The 17488-nt window shown below is 40.3% G+C and overlaps 1 protein-coding gene across 2 annotated transcripts; it reads right to left on the reverse strand.

Moving 5' to 3' along the window:
* Window positions 1-77: 77 nt before the first annotated feature.
* On the reverse strand, window positions 78-16228 carry esrra (estrogen-related receptor alpha). Of its 2 annotated transcripts, XM_028595814.1 has the most exons (8): window positions 15778-16228; window positions 13948-14054; window positions 8677-9060; window positions 7632-7748; window positions 7419-7532; window positions 6225-6392; window positions 4786-5055; window positions 78-3368 (listed from the first exon to the last, which is right to left on the reverse strand). In XM_028595814.1, exons 3-8 carry the CDS (start codon window positions 9053-9055, stop codon window positions 3115-3117), a joined length of 1302 nt encoding a protein of 433 aa, XP_028451615.1. In that variant the 5' UTR covers window positions 9056-9060; window positions 13948-14054; window positions 15778-16228; the 3' UTR covers window positions 78-3114. The 2 variants fall into 2 exon arrangements, with proteins under 2 accessions (XP_028451615.1, XP_028451617.1); XM_028595816.1 differs by lacking the exons at window positions 13948-14054; window positions 15778-16228 and adding an exon at window positions 12988-13112.
* Window positions 16229-17488: the final 1260 nt, after the last annotated feature.

A 17488-nucleotide genomic window follows, 5' to 3' on the forward strand; every position in this document is an offset into this window, starting at 1 on the left:
ACACTACCCCCATCTAATACAAACAAACATGCATATATATACACACAGGGAGAGATGACACCAATGATATGTGGTGGTGGTGGTGGTGGTGTGTCCATTTATTACACAACACAAAGCACCTACAATAATCCACTCCCCGTTGCCTCAGACAGTGGAAGATCTCACTTTTTTCACAGTGATTTTTATGTGGACATGTTTAGACAAGGACATCAAACTTTTGTATCTAAATGAAAAAAAAAAAAATCTACACAGAAATTCACAGCCAATATAACACACAAAAAATAAAGCAGTGTCAACAAACAACAGTAAATTGAGTAAAAAATAGAATTTAATCATTTAAATAGTCTTTCAAAATACAAACATTGATTCGAACCTCTAAATAATATAACATTTAGTAGCTATTCTTTATTATAACTGGCAATGTTAAATTTACACTGTGGCTATACAAGGAAATGTGAGGTTTGGTAATTTATTGTATTGCTCATTTATATTAATGCGCACATATTTAATAAAACTACAAATGACTGTATAATTTCAACAGTGACACTGCAAATGAGCATGCCTTCACCCTAACCCACCGTACCTAAAACACATTTGTATGCCAATGAAAAATCTACCATTGTGTAAATGACCAAGTTATATGAAGAAACTTTTAACAGCTCAATTCGACCCAGGCATCTATATTTATTTGTTTGACAGATAACAGGAATATGTAAGCTGTAACTTATGAACACAAAACCAAGCAGGTGAATCAGTGTCACATTTTGCCAGATATCCGTCCCTGCTCCACCATGCTAGCAGTTGCTATTATAACATCTGTGTTACAGGTTGAACGGTTTTCAATTTGAACTGCCATAAATGACCTCCAGTGTTTTTGAGCTTCACCATTAATCCTGTGAAACCATAAAAACTGCAGGCTTGCCCGCCAGTGTGGAACACTTTGTACCATGGGGCATATTATAGGGTTATGAGCCATATACAACTTATATTTATGAAAACCAAATTAATCATCTCAGGTGTTTTCGCAACTGCAGAGACATTCAATAAACCCAATGTTCAAATTTAAGTTGACAAATCAAAAGCTCAAGAATTACATTTGTCTGCACAGTTATTTGGCCATCTGGCTTACTCTGCCTCCTGAGGTAGCCCTCTGTAGCCTCAACATGTCGATAAATCTATGGAGCCATGTTAATTGATCCCTAAAATGACAATCAGCTTCAAAAAACACACAACTGCTTACATAAAAAAAAAAAATTAGTATTTATAGTATTCTGAATGGAAAGCTTCATTTCAATACCAAACCCACTACAGTGTCACAATGTAAATAAAATACCCTTAAATCCTAGAAAGGAAAATGTATGAAAAAGCAAGTTTCAAGTCTTTACAAAGTTCAGAACACTGTAAGCTGCACAAATATAATTGTAATGGGCAATTTGTATCACATTTGCTGGCTTTATTATCTTACCCTATAAATTGCATCTTTCTGTTTATTTAAATGTACCTGTACATGGCTGAATGATTAATGGCCCTTTGGCCAATAAATATATCTGATTTTGACATCAGATACTGTAGATTTGCATCGCATGTGAAGCTTACTATTATGATCGTTTCTATTGTAAGTATACAAACCTGCTGAGCAATGAGTAGGACTTTCAGGATGTTGTCAGACAAGGTTTCAACATCCAAAAGGAAGATGTTGCAAATGTAGCATTTCTTGCTGCCCTGAGCCCATTGCGGGCACTTAACAAGTAAAAGTTCAACAGATGTACGTACACAAAGGAGGGATCTCTCATTGAAAACAATAGAGATCTTTTATGCAACGTTCTTCACGACTGCAGAAAATGCAGCAAAATCTCACCATCGCCTATCAATCACGTGGATTAGTGTTATAGCCCTGAAATCAAATAGGTCGGACCATTATTTTTGAACAGCACAGCTGCTAAAGTAGGAAATAGTGGGGAGCTCTAGTGGAGGAGGATAGTATAAAAAAAGCGGATGAGGCATATGCATTTCTTTTCTAACCACTTTTGTTGCCACGCTTTAATGTTAAAGAGTCACCTTCTTCCCTGATCTCAGTGTAGCTAATTTTTTTGGACTGCACACGAACACTCACGCTTTCTTGGTATGGAAGCCAGGTTTTTTTGTGTGTCATACAACATACAACAAATATTTTTACCTTGCAAGTAGAGCATTCCATGATCACACACTCTTCATTTGCACTTCTCCTGGACTACAAATCAATTGCACAACCTTTTATAAAGAATCTTGCAGCACCTACTATGCACATCAGTGGATCCCAACTCCAGGATTTAACCCCCAACATGCTGGTGGTTTTCTCTCTTACCAGGTTTTTAAATCTAATCACCTGGCATCCCCAACACAAACCAGTCTCTTCTAGAAGCTAGCATTTCAAAAATCTGCACTTGGGGTCCTTAGAGTGGAGAACTACTGATATACACCCACATATCTATGTCTCACCATTTTATCCACATTTTCAATGTGACAGACAACAATCGAGTCATTATATTGCTTTTAACATATTGCAAGTAATTCCTATGAATTTGCCTACAACGGCACACTAAACTATAGTAAATACAAGTACTCCATGTGCATGTCAATCTGACCCTATACTGGACCCTCAAGTCTTTTGCCGGATATGTTATTATGGCTTTCATGAGTAGATGTTGCATTATTTATAACAGTTTGAAAGCCACATGTCTGCAGTCTATTCTTGGGTAACTAAATGTGGTTCTTCAGTGGTTATGCAACTGCAGATCAATGCTGTGATGGAACACACCTTGAAAATAGTTGAAACTGACAAGTAGTCTGGCATTCATGTTAAATGTTTTCACTCTTGGATCTTGGAGCCTCTTACTGAAGTGTGGCAGTTACATCTGACTGTAAATAACCAATTCCCACTTAGGGACATGAATACATGAGATTTTTATTTTCTCATATTCTTTTCCCTTCTTCATATGAGAAAAAGGACCATTTCCTTCCTTATTAAGTCTCTAATAAAATCTTTCATTTCTCACAAACCACTCCACCACTCTTGAAGACTGGATCTCTGGTGGTTCTTTCTCTGCATCCTATTCACTTCTGCTGCTCTCTGCTCTAGGGAGAGTCCATCATGGCTTCCAGCATCTCCAGGAATAGTTTGTGCATGGGTACACCACCACGGGTCTTGATGCTGTAGAAGGTAGTAAGAGCACGGCCTGCAGTCTGTCGGAGGAGAGGCAATGTTAAAAGGAGGCGTCCTGCCCGCTGGGGGTCGTCTGGGCGATGCTGACATTCCAGCTCCAGCAGGGCCTGGTGGAGGAGGTCCCGCAGCTTCTGCACAGCCTCCATGTCCTCGATGTAAACAGAGTCTGACACAACAGCAGGGAGCACATGGTGAGGCACAGTGTAGGGCATTTACATTTTCTTAGCTTTTGTCACAGAAAAAAAAAGCCTTTGTTGCCCAGTAACTTACCACAAATACAAAGTATTGGCTGCCTTTAAAGAGCTCAACAGTGTGGTCCCGGAAGTGAAAATTACATTCATTTTCTCCATAAGGATTGTGATTATTAACCATGATGTCTTAACCATCCAAGGTAGACTACCACTGAAGTCTATGATAGTTTATGTACACAGTGTTCGGTTAATCACGGAGTTGGTTGACTTGGTTACAAAAACTCTACACTAAACTAAACATTTTCTTAAACACCAATGGAGCAATTAAATGGGAAAAAAAATCACTTTCGAAACCGGAGCCGTTCAAAAAGCTGGCGGTCACTGTTGAGCTCTATTTACAAAACAAACAGTGGATCTACATTGCAAGCAGGACCTGCTATATCCACTGTTGACTGTAATCTTGTGTGAATCTCAAAGGGAAGACTGCATAAAGGCTATGAATGGCGACCTTGCAACAACTATTAAGACTCATTTTCTACACTACACTGTATGTTGCAACGGTAGACCTGCTGCCAAATACATTTATGTTGCTGTAGTCATTGCCTAAGAACTGAAAAAAAAAAAGAATTAACTGCACCTAACTGGCAATAAAAAAAATCTTTCTCCTCTTGTCAACCTTTTGGTCATTTTGGTGGCTGTGGTTTGTGGTGCTGTTGAACTGCATTGAGTTATGCTGAGATCATATCAATGAGGGTATGATACATATTAGAAACACCTCTCTCTATAATATACTCTGAATTGTATAACAGATTATAACTTGCATTAGTTTTAGCTATAAACTACCTAATAAAATGAGTGTAGTTTTACATGGTCACTATACATATTCCACTTAGTTATGTGCTGGGTATCCCAAGACATTTGTCAGCAGAGGTGGTAAGCACTTCCCCCTTAAAAAGCCTTATGTTATATTTCATAAAATGTTTATTTCCTCTGACGTTAGCAGACACACTCTTAAGCTGCCTATACATGATGCGCGGCAAAACCACAAGGTTGGGCGCAGAGCAAAGAGGTCAAGCGCAGCACAGGAACGTTCTGGAATTCGTTGCTCCCATGGTTACGCCTTGAAAGGCCAACCGCAACAAGGTCAAAGTTGAAGAATTTTAACTTTGAGTGCACGGCAGCAATTCAGAGCGGTGCGCGATGGAAGGGTAGCGATGAGCCTAGTTGGGCACCACCGCTCTCCCCGTAGGAAAACAACGGAATGGCCAGCGCAGAGCGGTTTTACCGCGGATCATGTTTAGGCCGCTTTAATTTCAGGCAAGATGACTCCACTATAAAGGGCTGCAGGAAACCCTGATTTGATCAATAATACCACTAGAGAAGTATATGTACCTGAGTTAGTGAGTGCGATGGCTTTTAGCATGACAAATTCCTCCCGGTCCACGTTTAGTGACCTGAAACGGCGAGCAAGTTGACTAATTGCTGCATTCAGCTCTGTCAGTCCAGCGACACGTGACATCTCCTCATCAAGGACAAAATCCTCGGCGAACACCACCTCGTCCTCACAGCCAAGCGAGCGGTACGCTACACCCAGCACCAGCACCTCCAGCCACACTGACTGCAGCACAGACATCTGGTCTGCCAGGGACAGCGACAGGAAGCCTGCAGAGGAACAGACAGACAGAGAGAGAGAGAGAGGGGAGGAATTGAAATGAAGAGGAGGCAAACTGGCAATGGGTTCACATTGCTGCTGTCAACAACGTAATCGAGAAAAACGATGATTTTGCACGTTACATTTTCCAAGTAAACTTTTATTTAGTCTTGTGTGAAAAAGTTCACCGGGAAAAGTATTCAGGGAAATTTCGCAGTTCAAGGTGTTTTCACGGTTGATTTGTTTAACTGTTTAAGTTCAATAAATGCAACATCTTTCCAAAAGTCAATGAGTGATCATGTTAAATAATCGTGATTTCAATATTGAACTAAATAATTGACTTGTGATTATAATTTTTTCCATAATCGAGCAGCCCTACTACATACTCTAGGCAGCCGGTGTCCCAACTCTAGCATGTAATGTTGTTAAAAGGAATAGGTGACTTATTGGGACTTTAGCTTGTTCACCGTATCACCCCAGAGTTAGATAAGTCCATACATACCCTTCTCATCTCCGTGCGTGTTGTAACTCTGTCTGACGCCACCACTGCTAGCCTAACTTAGCCCAGATCCTGGAGGTAACAGACTCCATCTAGCCTACTGCTCCCAATAAGGGACAAAATAACGCCAACATGTTCCTATTTACATGTTGTGATTTGTATAGTCACAGAGTGTACAAATAACAAGGTCACATGAGACACAGCCATCTTTTAACTGTATACAAACTGGGAACTATATTCTCAGAAGGCGAAGCACTGCTACTTGGGCGGAGTGATATTACTCCAACTCTGAGCGAACTCCAGGCGAACTCTCTGCTCCTCACCACCGGGCTTCTCAGGTGCTTCGCTTTTCTGAGAATATAGTTCCCAGTTTGTGTACAGTTAGAAGATGGCTGTGTTATTTGTACACCCTGTGACTATACAAATCACAACATGTAAATAGGAAAATGTTCTACACTTATTACTAGAACTGTCAGCAGACATTTTGTTTTACCTACTGTATCAATAATGCTGTTCAGCCATCAGAATCAGGCTCACAAAGGCCATTAAAATGGTCAATATTCCAGTTCTGACACAGCATGTTTCCTCCTGGCAAAATTAGATCATTACATCTCTTCCACTGCTGCCATGCTATCACTGCCTCTCGTCCCCTATTTGACCCACTCTTGATGCATCTCTTACCAGGAATGTGTTTGGCCCAGCCAATGATGACGACCAGCTCCCGGTCAGCCAGGTCACAAAGGGTTGTGAGCGTGCGCTGGGCTGTGTCGGGCTGCAGAGGGTCAGGCATGGCAAATAACTTTTCTGGCTCTGCCACTAGAAGGTGGGACACAATGATGTTGGAGGAACCTAGGTCACAAAATAGACACAAAACAACGGATTAATATGATGCACAGATAAAGATTGCTGCTTTACATTCATAGACACACTCATACCTAAAATATCAACTCGGTCATAAACGAATTCATAAAATTTTGTTTTACACAACATGCTGCATATTCCCATATCCCTATTTCACATATAGGCTTTAGACCTGCCAACTGACTTCTTATTAACGTACACATATTCTTAATTCTATACAATACAACTGAGAGTTTTTGCTTTAAACTCCTCAAACGCAATATTTATGTGAATCAAGGGCTCCAAGTTAGTACAACCAAATTTGTGCAAATCAGCAGAGAAAAAAAAGTAAGGACGTTCACTGAACAATTTTCTTGGCAGTAGAGGGCGCCGTTTTCTAATCATTTCCAATGGGTTTGAAGTGTTTCATATTTTGCTTCTATGCTTTCTCTGGCCACCTCATGTTTTACCCACCAGTATGTCTCTATATTTTTTGGGGGGTTGAGCACTCTGAGCTCTTTAAAAGAAAAAAACAGTTCAACTCTGAGCAGCTTTCTATCTCTAGCTCTGAATCAGAGGAGCCCAGCAGGGACCTCCCAACTGAACTGTTGCCATCTACCCCATGCTTAAATTTGTTAGTGATTACTGTGTTTTTAATTGCCTGGCCCTGGACGTTGCTGCTGTTGGTAGTAACATGTAGCTTGCCAGCAAACAATCAATCGACAGTTGATAATGTGTTGCCTAGCGACAACCAGACGCCTTTCGCTGCACAAGAAAAGAAAGAAAAACCCATTCTCAGACGTTAACGAGAGCCCTATATCATATAGTCAATATGTGGGCTGAATGCACTTTTACAGTTTGTCTTTTAGCTCTGGCTGATAGCTGCCATTTGATAGCTAAACCAAAACAAATGTTGTGGAATTGAACCACTTGTCATCTCATTTGCACAAACTGATTATTGTAGTAGTAGTACACTATGTTGCCTGTTGTAGAACAAAACAAACACTAATGACATGACAGGAATATAAATCCCACCTTTTTCACTCTCCTTTGTCAGTGGTAGAGGGGCACTCTGGTATGTTGCATTCTCCACTTCGGGGCGTCTTTTGTACTTCTGCCTTCCACCTCTGACCCTGTCAAGACGAACGCCTACATTGGGAAAACACAGAACAGACAAATACCATATTTACCCCTCAGATGTAATATCAAAGACAGGCTACAGAGCTTCTGCAAACCATGAACACTCACCCTCTTTCAGCATGCCTACTTTGAGGCACTTAGTGAAGCGGCATGCCTGACAAGCCTTTCTGCGCCTCTTGGTGATCTCACACTCATTCGATGCTGGACAGCTGTACTCAATGTTACCTTTATGAACGAACAGGAAATGTAAATTTACAGTTAAGAAGAAGATAAAGACATACACATCTGATGAAAACTTCTTCAATTTCTTAAATCTTTCTGATCTTTTAAACATGCAGTCTTCTCAAGGTGGAAATCACACAGTGGTAACCTGCCCACCACATACAGTACAATAACTGCCACATGTTGTTCAAGGTTATGGTTTGACAGACCAGCATAAACCGGATGGGGTGGCCGTGTTGCGAGACATGTTAAAGAATAACGTCATTAGTATGTGGTGTGGGTCCTTATTCTGTATTACTCAGGTCTTTTCCCCATTATGGAGACTGGAATGCCCCAAGCCGTTCCAGGTTGGTACTGGAGCTATGATCCTTTGTTTATTTTATTGCCCGACACTCAAGCTATACCAGCCCTCATACAGGTATAACAAACATCCTGTTTCTCTCCAATACAATACATAGAATGTAGCCTATGTAATGAGCACAAGTAACACTACAAGATATTTTCAAAACATATGAAAAACTTCCTATTGACTGCGAGCAAATAAAATAAATATCTAAAATAAATATCTGTACTATTTACTATATCTTAATATTTTTAACTAGTTTGACTAACTGTGCTCTTATGGTTTCAAGTTAAATGAAAGCTTTCGGAGAACTAAAATACTGGCAGCGTGCAGCTGTATGTAGAAAATATAAATATTGCAAAAAAGCTGGATCATTTTCCCAAGGATATGATTTGCCAATTTGTTTTTCAAAAGGTGGAAGTTGATAGTGGTTAGTGTCATACAGATGGCTCCACATTTGACATGATTTAAATGCTCTAAATGTAAAACCTGTCAACTTGTTACTTTACATAAGGAGTCAGAGGAAAACATGAACTGTTCACTTCTTTTTCTGCTATGGCAACACGTAAATTTCACCACAACACACACCTTGGATGGTTCTCTTGAAGAATGCTTTGCAGGCCTCGCATGACGCCACGCCGTAGTGGTAACCTGAGGCCACATCCCCGCATACTAAGCACAGCCTCTTCGGTAGCGTGCTCAGGGCGTACTTGCATCGCCCTGCTCCGTTTCCAGTGGAGCCCTCCTCTGCCCCATCCCCACCCTCGTCTTTGAAGTGGCAACGCAGAGCCGGCGTGTAGAGTGGCGGGGAGTAACGTTTAACGCCGTCTCCTCTGGTTCCTCCACCTCCACTTTGAGAGGAATCTGAGGAGGCCCCGCCAGGGCTGATCCGACCTCCCCCACCTCCCTCTGGACTGCTCGGTTCTGCCTTTATGTAGACATCTGTCCGACGCTCCCTGGAAGACATGATGTCTATAGGGGAAAAAAAATAAACAACAAAGTAAATAAAGGCATACAACCTTATCCCTCACATCTTTGGCTTTTAAATTACATTCATATCAACTGGAGTAAAAGACCCAAATCTGACTTTTTGCTAACACATGGCACAGATCAGATTATGAACATGTAAAGTTAAACAGGCAAAAAGTACATGCAATCTAATATTTTCAGGTTGTTGTTGAGTCTGTTCTCCATTTAAATAATCCTTTGGGAGTCAGATATTGTCTAATGAAATGTTTATCTAAGCACAGATTGACCTTATCATAATCACAATCACTGCAATTCACTTTTTTTTTGCGGCATCTTCCAACTAAAAGAGAGAGGGGAAAGTGCCACCACGGGCTACAGGACCCTACCATTGCCTAAGACGTGGTCTCCAAGCCTTTTCACCAACCATTACTGCTCATAACTGTTTGCACCTATGCCGTTAGTTTATCCATGTGGGATAGTTTGAGAGCAAACACAGGAATCTAAGGAAACAGGCAGCCAAAAAGCAAAATGGATACAGGTAAAACTTTGAACTGGGACTGAAGATATGTAGTGTAAATGTTGCCTTAATCCAGTAGGAAAATAAATGTACCTTTGCATTTAGACCAAAGTCTAAAGACCAACTAACCTACACTAAACTGCCCCCCATTGACTACTAACCAAGTAACCTGTGGTTCATCACATTAAGATCATGGTCGGTTTTCATGGCTAAAGCCATGGCCTGTAAAAAAGCACCCAGATTTTGCTTTATCAGCATGCAAACATGACAAAAGGCCTGCTTGTTCCCTCTCGTTCTTTAGCAGCACTTAGTTCCTGTGTTGTCTGTTATTTTTTCACCAAACCAGAACATTACATACCTAAAATTAAAAAAACTATCCTCGAATCATCCCCACAGTGTTAAGTCTTTGTCTGTGACATTTCTAGACGTTAAAATAGCCAAGGTGACTGGATGAAGGTCGCTATGCTCATAAACAGTAACCGCTCTTCCCTATTCAGACACATAACTTATGTTTAACTTCAAGTAAGGCAGTAAGAGTACTGCGGCAACCTGCCTACCTGCCAAAGGTTCTTAATTTAATAACAGAAAGAGGCATGATTAATATATCACGCTTGCAATGAAATTAAATATATGTTTACAAATCCAAATCCAAGCACACAGAAGGCTCATGAGTCCAAAATGATCAGTCAAATACACACACACACACACACACACACACACACATATACATATATATATATATATATATATATATATATATATATATATATATATATATATATATTTTGCGACCATAACTTCTTAAATGTTACTAAATGATTGCAATTTCCTGATCCCGATCTCAATCTATCTCAAGTGTCAATAAACATATACTCCCTAAAATACTTTAAACCCACATGTTCACTCTCACACATTTACAGATTGCTTAGTTTTAGCTTAGTATCAAAGGTCAAGATTGCCACAAATGTGAAAATCAAACTGCAACAAGACAGAAATGCTTTATTATTGAATTGGATTGAAAATGCTAAAAAGTATACTATGTGAGATGTAAGAAGTACATTATGACAATTAAAAGATATTTAATTTCTTAAATGAGTGTACAGTTATGACCTTACACAACCAAATGCAAAGCCAATACAGAGCAATGTGAATGGTTAGATTGCCAAGTAGTTTTGTTTCGTGCTTTTAAGTTGCGATTGAGATTCCAGTAACATAGTTCTAATGCCAAATGTTCAGGGTTCTTTGTCAATCATACATTGCATCCATTATAAATAAGATAATTAGCCTAAAAACAGTCTGATTTCTTTGACATATAATGTAGTAACATCAAATGGGCCTTTGCGTCAGGTTGTTCCTTGCATTCAAATAAGCCAACAAACAACTGGGTGAATATGTGTGTGAGCCAAGGGACTACTGCTCTGCCCTGCCCAAATTATGGTAATAAATTCAGAACGTAGGTGTACCACTGCTGTAATAAGGGGACCCAGTCAGTACACTGTATAGCCAAACAAAGACTAATTGTTCATGTTTCATTAAACTGTCTGAAATTAGCAAATGATTATAGAAATGTAGATTTCACTGTTGTTAATTTGACAAGTAGTAGTTCAGAGATCAGAAAAAAAAGGTTGAAAAGGGGACCAACAAAGGGACATGAATTGTATTGTGTGCCAAGTGTCTCTGTGCATCAACTTATCAGAGGATCCATTAATGCAGAGGCTTACTCCAACGATTGTGCTCTTGTTCCGACTTAATAGATCACTGTGTGAGGACGATGTCTGCAGCTTAAATAGCCTCAATCCAGTTAAGGCCTGAAAGTAACTTGGGATTTTGTCATGTGTACATACTGCCAATACGCATTCCTATTACCAACCAATTTTTCATCGTTTATCAGTTGGGCTGATAATCCAGTTGCAGCCTGTGCAAAGTGTTGCAATATTAAAAAAATGTTTTGTTGTGGTTTATGGTCTGTTCAATTCTCCAATTTCTCACCCTGCCCACAATGACAACATTAGCATTGGTACTGGGTTACTTACCTAATTAAATGAAGGTATAGGTGCTTGGCATAATTCATAAAATGCTAAATGTTATTTACTTTATGGGACATAGTGTATAGACTAAGATTTGTTTTATTTATATGCAGTCTCTAAACAAATTAACTAGCACCCTGACTACAAAAATAGCAGTCAACAATGTGTATGTTAATGGCATATAATCAATAAGAGCTCAGTCCTGACCTGTGGTGTATGAATATGTTATATATTACTCATTTATAGACATATAATGAACAGGCCTCTCCTGACAACTTAACATCCAGATACACTTCACATCACGGTGTGCATTTATTGGACATGACTCTTAGAAAAACAAGATGTTCTGTGCTTCATTACATCAAAATAATACTAATAAGATATTGTCTTTTAACTTGTTCCTCTATCCTTCAGTCGGGGCATGCACAAGAAAATGGGATTTGAAGGTGATCAAAGTTGTTCAGTGTAAGGTGTATAAGACCAGTACCCACTAAGACAAAAGAATAGGGAGGAGGCTCTCATTGCATTGATGCTATTATCCAGTTCCTGAATGTCAACTAGCAAACACAATTTCTCCAAATGTATGTGCTTTCCATATTCACAACACAGGAAAGTAGCTATGGCTTTTTAAATCCTGGGGTCAAGACACTGAGCCAGGAACTCACTACTTGGTCCAAATATCACTCATTGCAAACCATGTATGAACATTATGCCTTTATCATAATTATTGCTACAGCTGATAATGCAATCCTGTAGTAACGTTAGCTGGCAGTCGACACTTTCTTTGGAGTTTGCCCCCTCTGGACTTGATTGTAGCACTGTTTGGCAAGCAGCAAGGGAGTCACAGCAACATGCCTGTTTAAAGTTTAGCTTACTTAGGCTGAGTTTACAAGCTCAGTGAATGGGTCGGCCAATAACATAGTACATGAGTCCAGACAATCAACAATGTGACTGACTTTTGCTCAGACTGAAAGCAGACCAACAAGTACAACATGTGTACCGCAGGCCAGTTCGACATCTCCTTTGAGGAACATCGGTTTCCGTACAGAACATGTTCAAAAGCAAGCCATAAAAGCTTATGCTTACTATTCGTTTTATGAAAGCAGATTAAATAGCGCTAAGAACCAGCTGAGGTTATCTTAAATGCTTATCTATTTCACTCACCATAGAAACGTGTCGTGTGTACTGTAAACTAATGCACCAGCATGTTTTGAGTAGCGTTAGCATTAGCTTCAAGAACAGCAAACACATTATGATAACTGCAGGTTAGCTACCCTTAGCTAACTAAGCTAAGGGTAGCTAGCGTTAATCCTGACTGACCAGCTCTCTCCTGCTGGGGCCGAGGTTTATTTTTGTCACTCTAACCCGGACTAGGCTGCATCTTACCTGATAGCGGAGACTAGTACAGCATTAAAGTCTCTCCGCGGTGTGATATCATGGCATAGGTTTGACAGAAAATCGGTTTCCAGACTGCGAGCGCCTGCTAGCTTTGTGTTGGATATGTGCGTGTGTGTGTGTGTGTGTGTGTGTGTGTGTGTGTGTGCGTGTGCGTGTGTGTTGAGATGGGCCGGGCTACAATCGGCTTTCTTTAACAGCTGGTATATGATAATGGTTGGATATACTGTAGCTTAAACCCATTAGGTCAAAGAGCACTCTGGAAACGGTTTGATTCTGTTATCCTACATAAGCAGTTTTCATCATTATTTAACTGCTAAATGAGCTAAATGTTAGTAGAACTTTATTTTAACATAGACTTGAATGCCATATAAGAGAGGAAGAGGTGACTTTGGATAAATATGTTCAGTACTAATTGTAAACCTGATATAGGCCTATAATAAGCTGATTGACAAGGTCATAAATTAACTTACTTTCGATTCTGCTCAAGAGACATTACTAAGCTTTTTTATTTTTTTCACCCAGGCTGCAAGTACAGCATCCAAAAAAACTTTAAAGCTATGGCATCATTGGGCCCCTAAGACTGACACATTGATTGCTCCTGTCTCCTCACACAGGATTTTTTGGAGGTTCTCACATTCACGATCATCTCTCCCCTCATTCGTTTATCCTTTTTGGGTTTGCAGGGCAATCACAGCCCACTCTTTCAACATGCCCTGTGAGTTGCTTGATTGCAACAGAATGATATGCACTGTTCTATCACTGGCCACTTGTAAGCTTTTTGCTGCAGTTCTCCCTCCACATCCCTCTTTTGGCAATGAGTATTTTCTTCAGAAGACATTAACATTGCCAGCTAAAAGTCCATCACAGCCACACAATTATGAACTTTACAAATAACAGACGTAATCCTAGTTAAAGCATAGGATAATATTTCATAAAAGGTGACATTACCTGTTTGCTGAGCTGGAGTTTGAAGCCTATATATAGATCTGTGACTCCCTGTGGTAGCTCAATGAAGTTCTATTGCTTTGGGTTGAAGTCTGCAGTTATCAGGATACCTGCAAAGTAGCAAAGGTTTGTTAGTGCCATCCCATCACAGAACTTAAAGCCAAGTCACGTTATTGGTCAGGTCAGTACAGTACATATTGTTAAGCCTCATAATAACCATGATATCTGAGAACTAGTTGTACATATTAGATAATTAAAAGGCTCTTAACAGTGCCAATCTTCACATGTACCAGAGAACACCTCTATATTGGCAATAGTTTTGTTTCCTCTGTGGTAGTTCACGTGCATGGTCGTAGCAATGACTTTTGATTCCTAACATACATATTCCCTTGTATCCATCCAGAGTTCTGCACGCTGCACGAGTACCCTCCCCCGTGCGCTGCATGACACACTCCAAAGGTCACCGTCACAGGAATGCTTGAAGGACAGACAGAGTAAAGCCAACACCTTGTCCCTCACTTATACAAAGTCATAAGCTAAAGTTTGGTGATAACTCTCTGTAAATAATTAAAAAGACCAGTTTTAATTAAAACAAATTAAAATTAAAAACATTGCATGAAACATAATTTAAGTTTCTCTTTAAAGTGTAAAAAGGGCTCTGTCTTTGGACATTTTAAAGAGTATAGCATTATAGCCAAACAGCAACTTTAAACTTGAGCAACAAGACTGTAATATGTGGAAACAAACTGGGATGCTTTATTGATATTCTTTGGAACTGATCAGAACTTACCATCTTATTTTTTTTTTTTAAAGTGACATTTCAAAAAAGACGATTCGTTTAAATTAAAAATGTAGATTAAGCTTCTTCTTTGTTTGATTGGCATACACTCAAATAATTCCTTCCTTTGTACTAAATGTTATCTCTGAAATACACTTTTTCTCCATAAATTCAAAGTCAAATGTCATAGCACATAGACCATAGTCCTTCCTTCGCCTTAAAGGTTCAACGCTTTCTTATCATACTCTTGTTAGGGGGCATCGGCGATCTTTGTCCCTGATAACGCATCACTGTACATAAAACTCAGTTTGAGGGTTTCAAATGCGGCGCGCTGTGGAGACGGTGAGAACAGCACCCAGGGGTGACCTTGTCTACTGATCTCGGACCGGTGAAAGGTTAATTGCCATAGTGGATTATGCTTTAAGATCAGTGACCTCAATCCCGGTCCATGCAGGCTCGGTGTAGTGCAGAGTTCAGTGTGTTAAAACAGACGGAAGAATCACTCAGAGGGGTTCAAATGCATCAATAAATAAAAACTCAAGTGTGTACAGTTGGAGAAGCGCGGGGTGCTATCAGCCTATGCAGGAGGACTCGCCTTTTGAGTGAGAACCTGCGGTGAGCCATACGAAAACATTTAGGCTATATGCGCTGCATCTTATTATTTAACCATGGAAACCTGCATTCTTCATTTACTCAAGTGACCATGCATCCCATTTATTGAGACATGTTGGTGGGGGGAGGGGGGTTATACCCGGTGAGCAGAGTGTTAGCCAGTGCCAGAGTGTTTTAGCATGTATTTGCGTGTGAATTATGAGGAGGAAGATTGTACTGCGAATTATTACACAACGTAGCGTGCTAAATGTTTATTCGGCGGCTCGTGCCCACTACCCCAATAACGTGGCCACGCGAACTTAGCTCTGCCAGGCGATTCGAATCGTGCATGATGCACATCAGGCTGCCGTTAAGACAGCTGACATCTCCGCACACAGATTAATAATAGCTTGAAGACACTATGTGCTCTATCTCCGCAGTGTAGGGTGAGTAAAGCTACTTACTGGGAAATGTAAAAACATCGCAGGCTTGATGTTTTTATCCGAAGTCAGTCAAGTCTTTGCGGCTGGCGAGTCCACAGTCGGTTTAACCGGGTTAACGGCGCAGTCCAAGCCTTGCAGGGTTTCTCACATCGCATCACTACGTTGCCGTATAATAAGGTGATAACAACAACCGGCGACACACTGCCTTATCCGGCTGTTCGGTTTCTGTACACTGGTGTTATAAATTCTCGTCTTCGTCTGCCACATTAAGGTTGTAGTTGGACATCGGCATCGAGACTTCAAGAAGGAACGTCCGGTAAGAAAAAAAAACGTTCCACAATAAAACGTCGTCGACTCACATGATATTTTAACTTCGAGCCAGACACCGTTTAAAAGCAATAAGCGAGGTCTAATATGATAAAGTTATCATTTACTACCTGAATGTGCAACATTCTCCCAAGAATCCCTATCACTGGTAATATTACTAAAATGAACACAAATCATGATTTTATTTGAACAAACTCAAACTACGTGACTTCCGGTATCTATGGCTTGTTCTTGCCTGGTTCTTGCTGGCTTGACGCAGCTAAGTGACGTAGCCTCTATCCCGTGTCTTTCCCCCCCTCCCTCTGCCCAAATTGCGTCCGCTGACTCCGTTACGTCCGTACTGTACGCACCTTCCACCAGCGTCATCAGCATTATAATAAGGGCCTGCAACTCATGGGGAAAAAATGACCCAGTCTACATTAATCCTAATAGTCCAGGTATATTTCTTTAAGATATGCTTCTTAAAGAGTGTTGATTTCACTTGTGTCGTGCCACTTGATCTGTTCTTGCAGCAGCACACTTCCCCCACTGAAAATACAAAACAAATATGTCGAATTTCCACAGGGACTTAAATACAATTGTATACGTTTAAATTTAGTTTTCTATTTGCCTTTTTGTAGCCTACATTTCCCACCCCTGTAGTAGGCTATATTAACCTAAAATACGAACAACCTATAATAGCATAACATTTAGGCCTAATATTAGAATGGCTGGTATGAAGACATTTTTTATTTTTTTTATTTGTATTATGCCACATGCTTTAGGGGACTGTTGCAGCGAGAATCAAAGAATAGGATAGGCCTACATGTCCCTTGCAGCACACCTCTGTGGAAAATGTAGTCATGCTGTCGGTCTTGTGACACTAACCCGGCTCTCTCCACCACTACACTAGGCCTGGTTGGACAGGAGCCAAGGAAGTGGAGATCAGGAGAGCACTGCAATGGGATAAGAAGGGGAAATAATCAAGGGGTAGTAGTTTGGAAAGAAAAAAACAGTAGCCTGCGATACAGTTTGCCAGATGCGTTATAAAAATAAATAGTATTCTCAAACATGTCTTAGATATGTGTATGCTAATGTTTAATGTAGCCGATAATAACAATTCAATGATTTTTCTGTCTAACTTGGTAGCCTGCTGCTTCTCAAAATAGGCTGCCCTCTGCTCTCCAACATGCCTGGTAACAGCTGGCACGGACAGGAGGGAAGTTGTCACGGAAGAGTTGACAACCTTGTCCCCTAATTAAAATAAATGATATTAACAAAAACGAAAAAGTAGCCTATAGGAGCCCACGGTGTAGACTTTGGACAAGTGAGTATTTCCCCAATGAGCCCGGCAGCATTACCTCTCTAATTATAGACCAATACACGTTAGTCTAGCCTGTTTAAACCAATAAGCGATACAGCCACA

The sequence above is a fragment of the Perca flavescens genome, chromosome 13 (assembly GCF_004354835.1).
Source record: "Perca flavescens isolate YP-PL-M2 chromosome 13, PFLA_1.0, whole genome shotgun sequence".
NCBI lineage: Eukaryota > Metazoa > Chordata > Actinopteri > Perciformes > Percidae > Perca > Perca flavescens.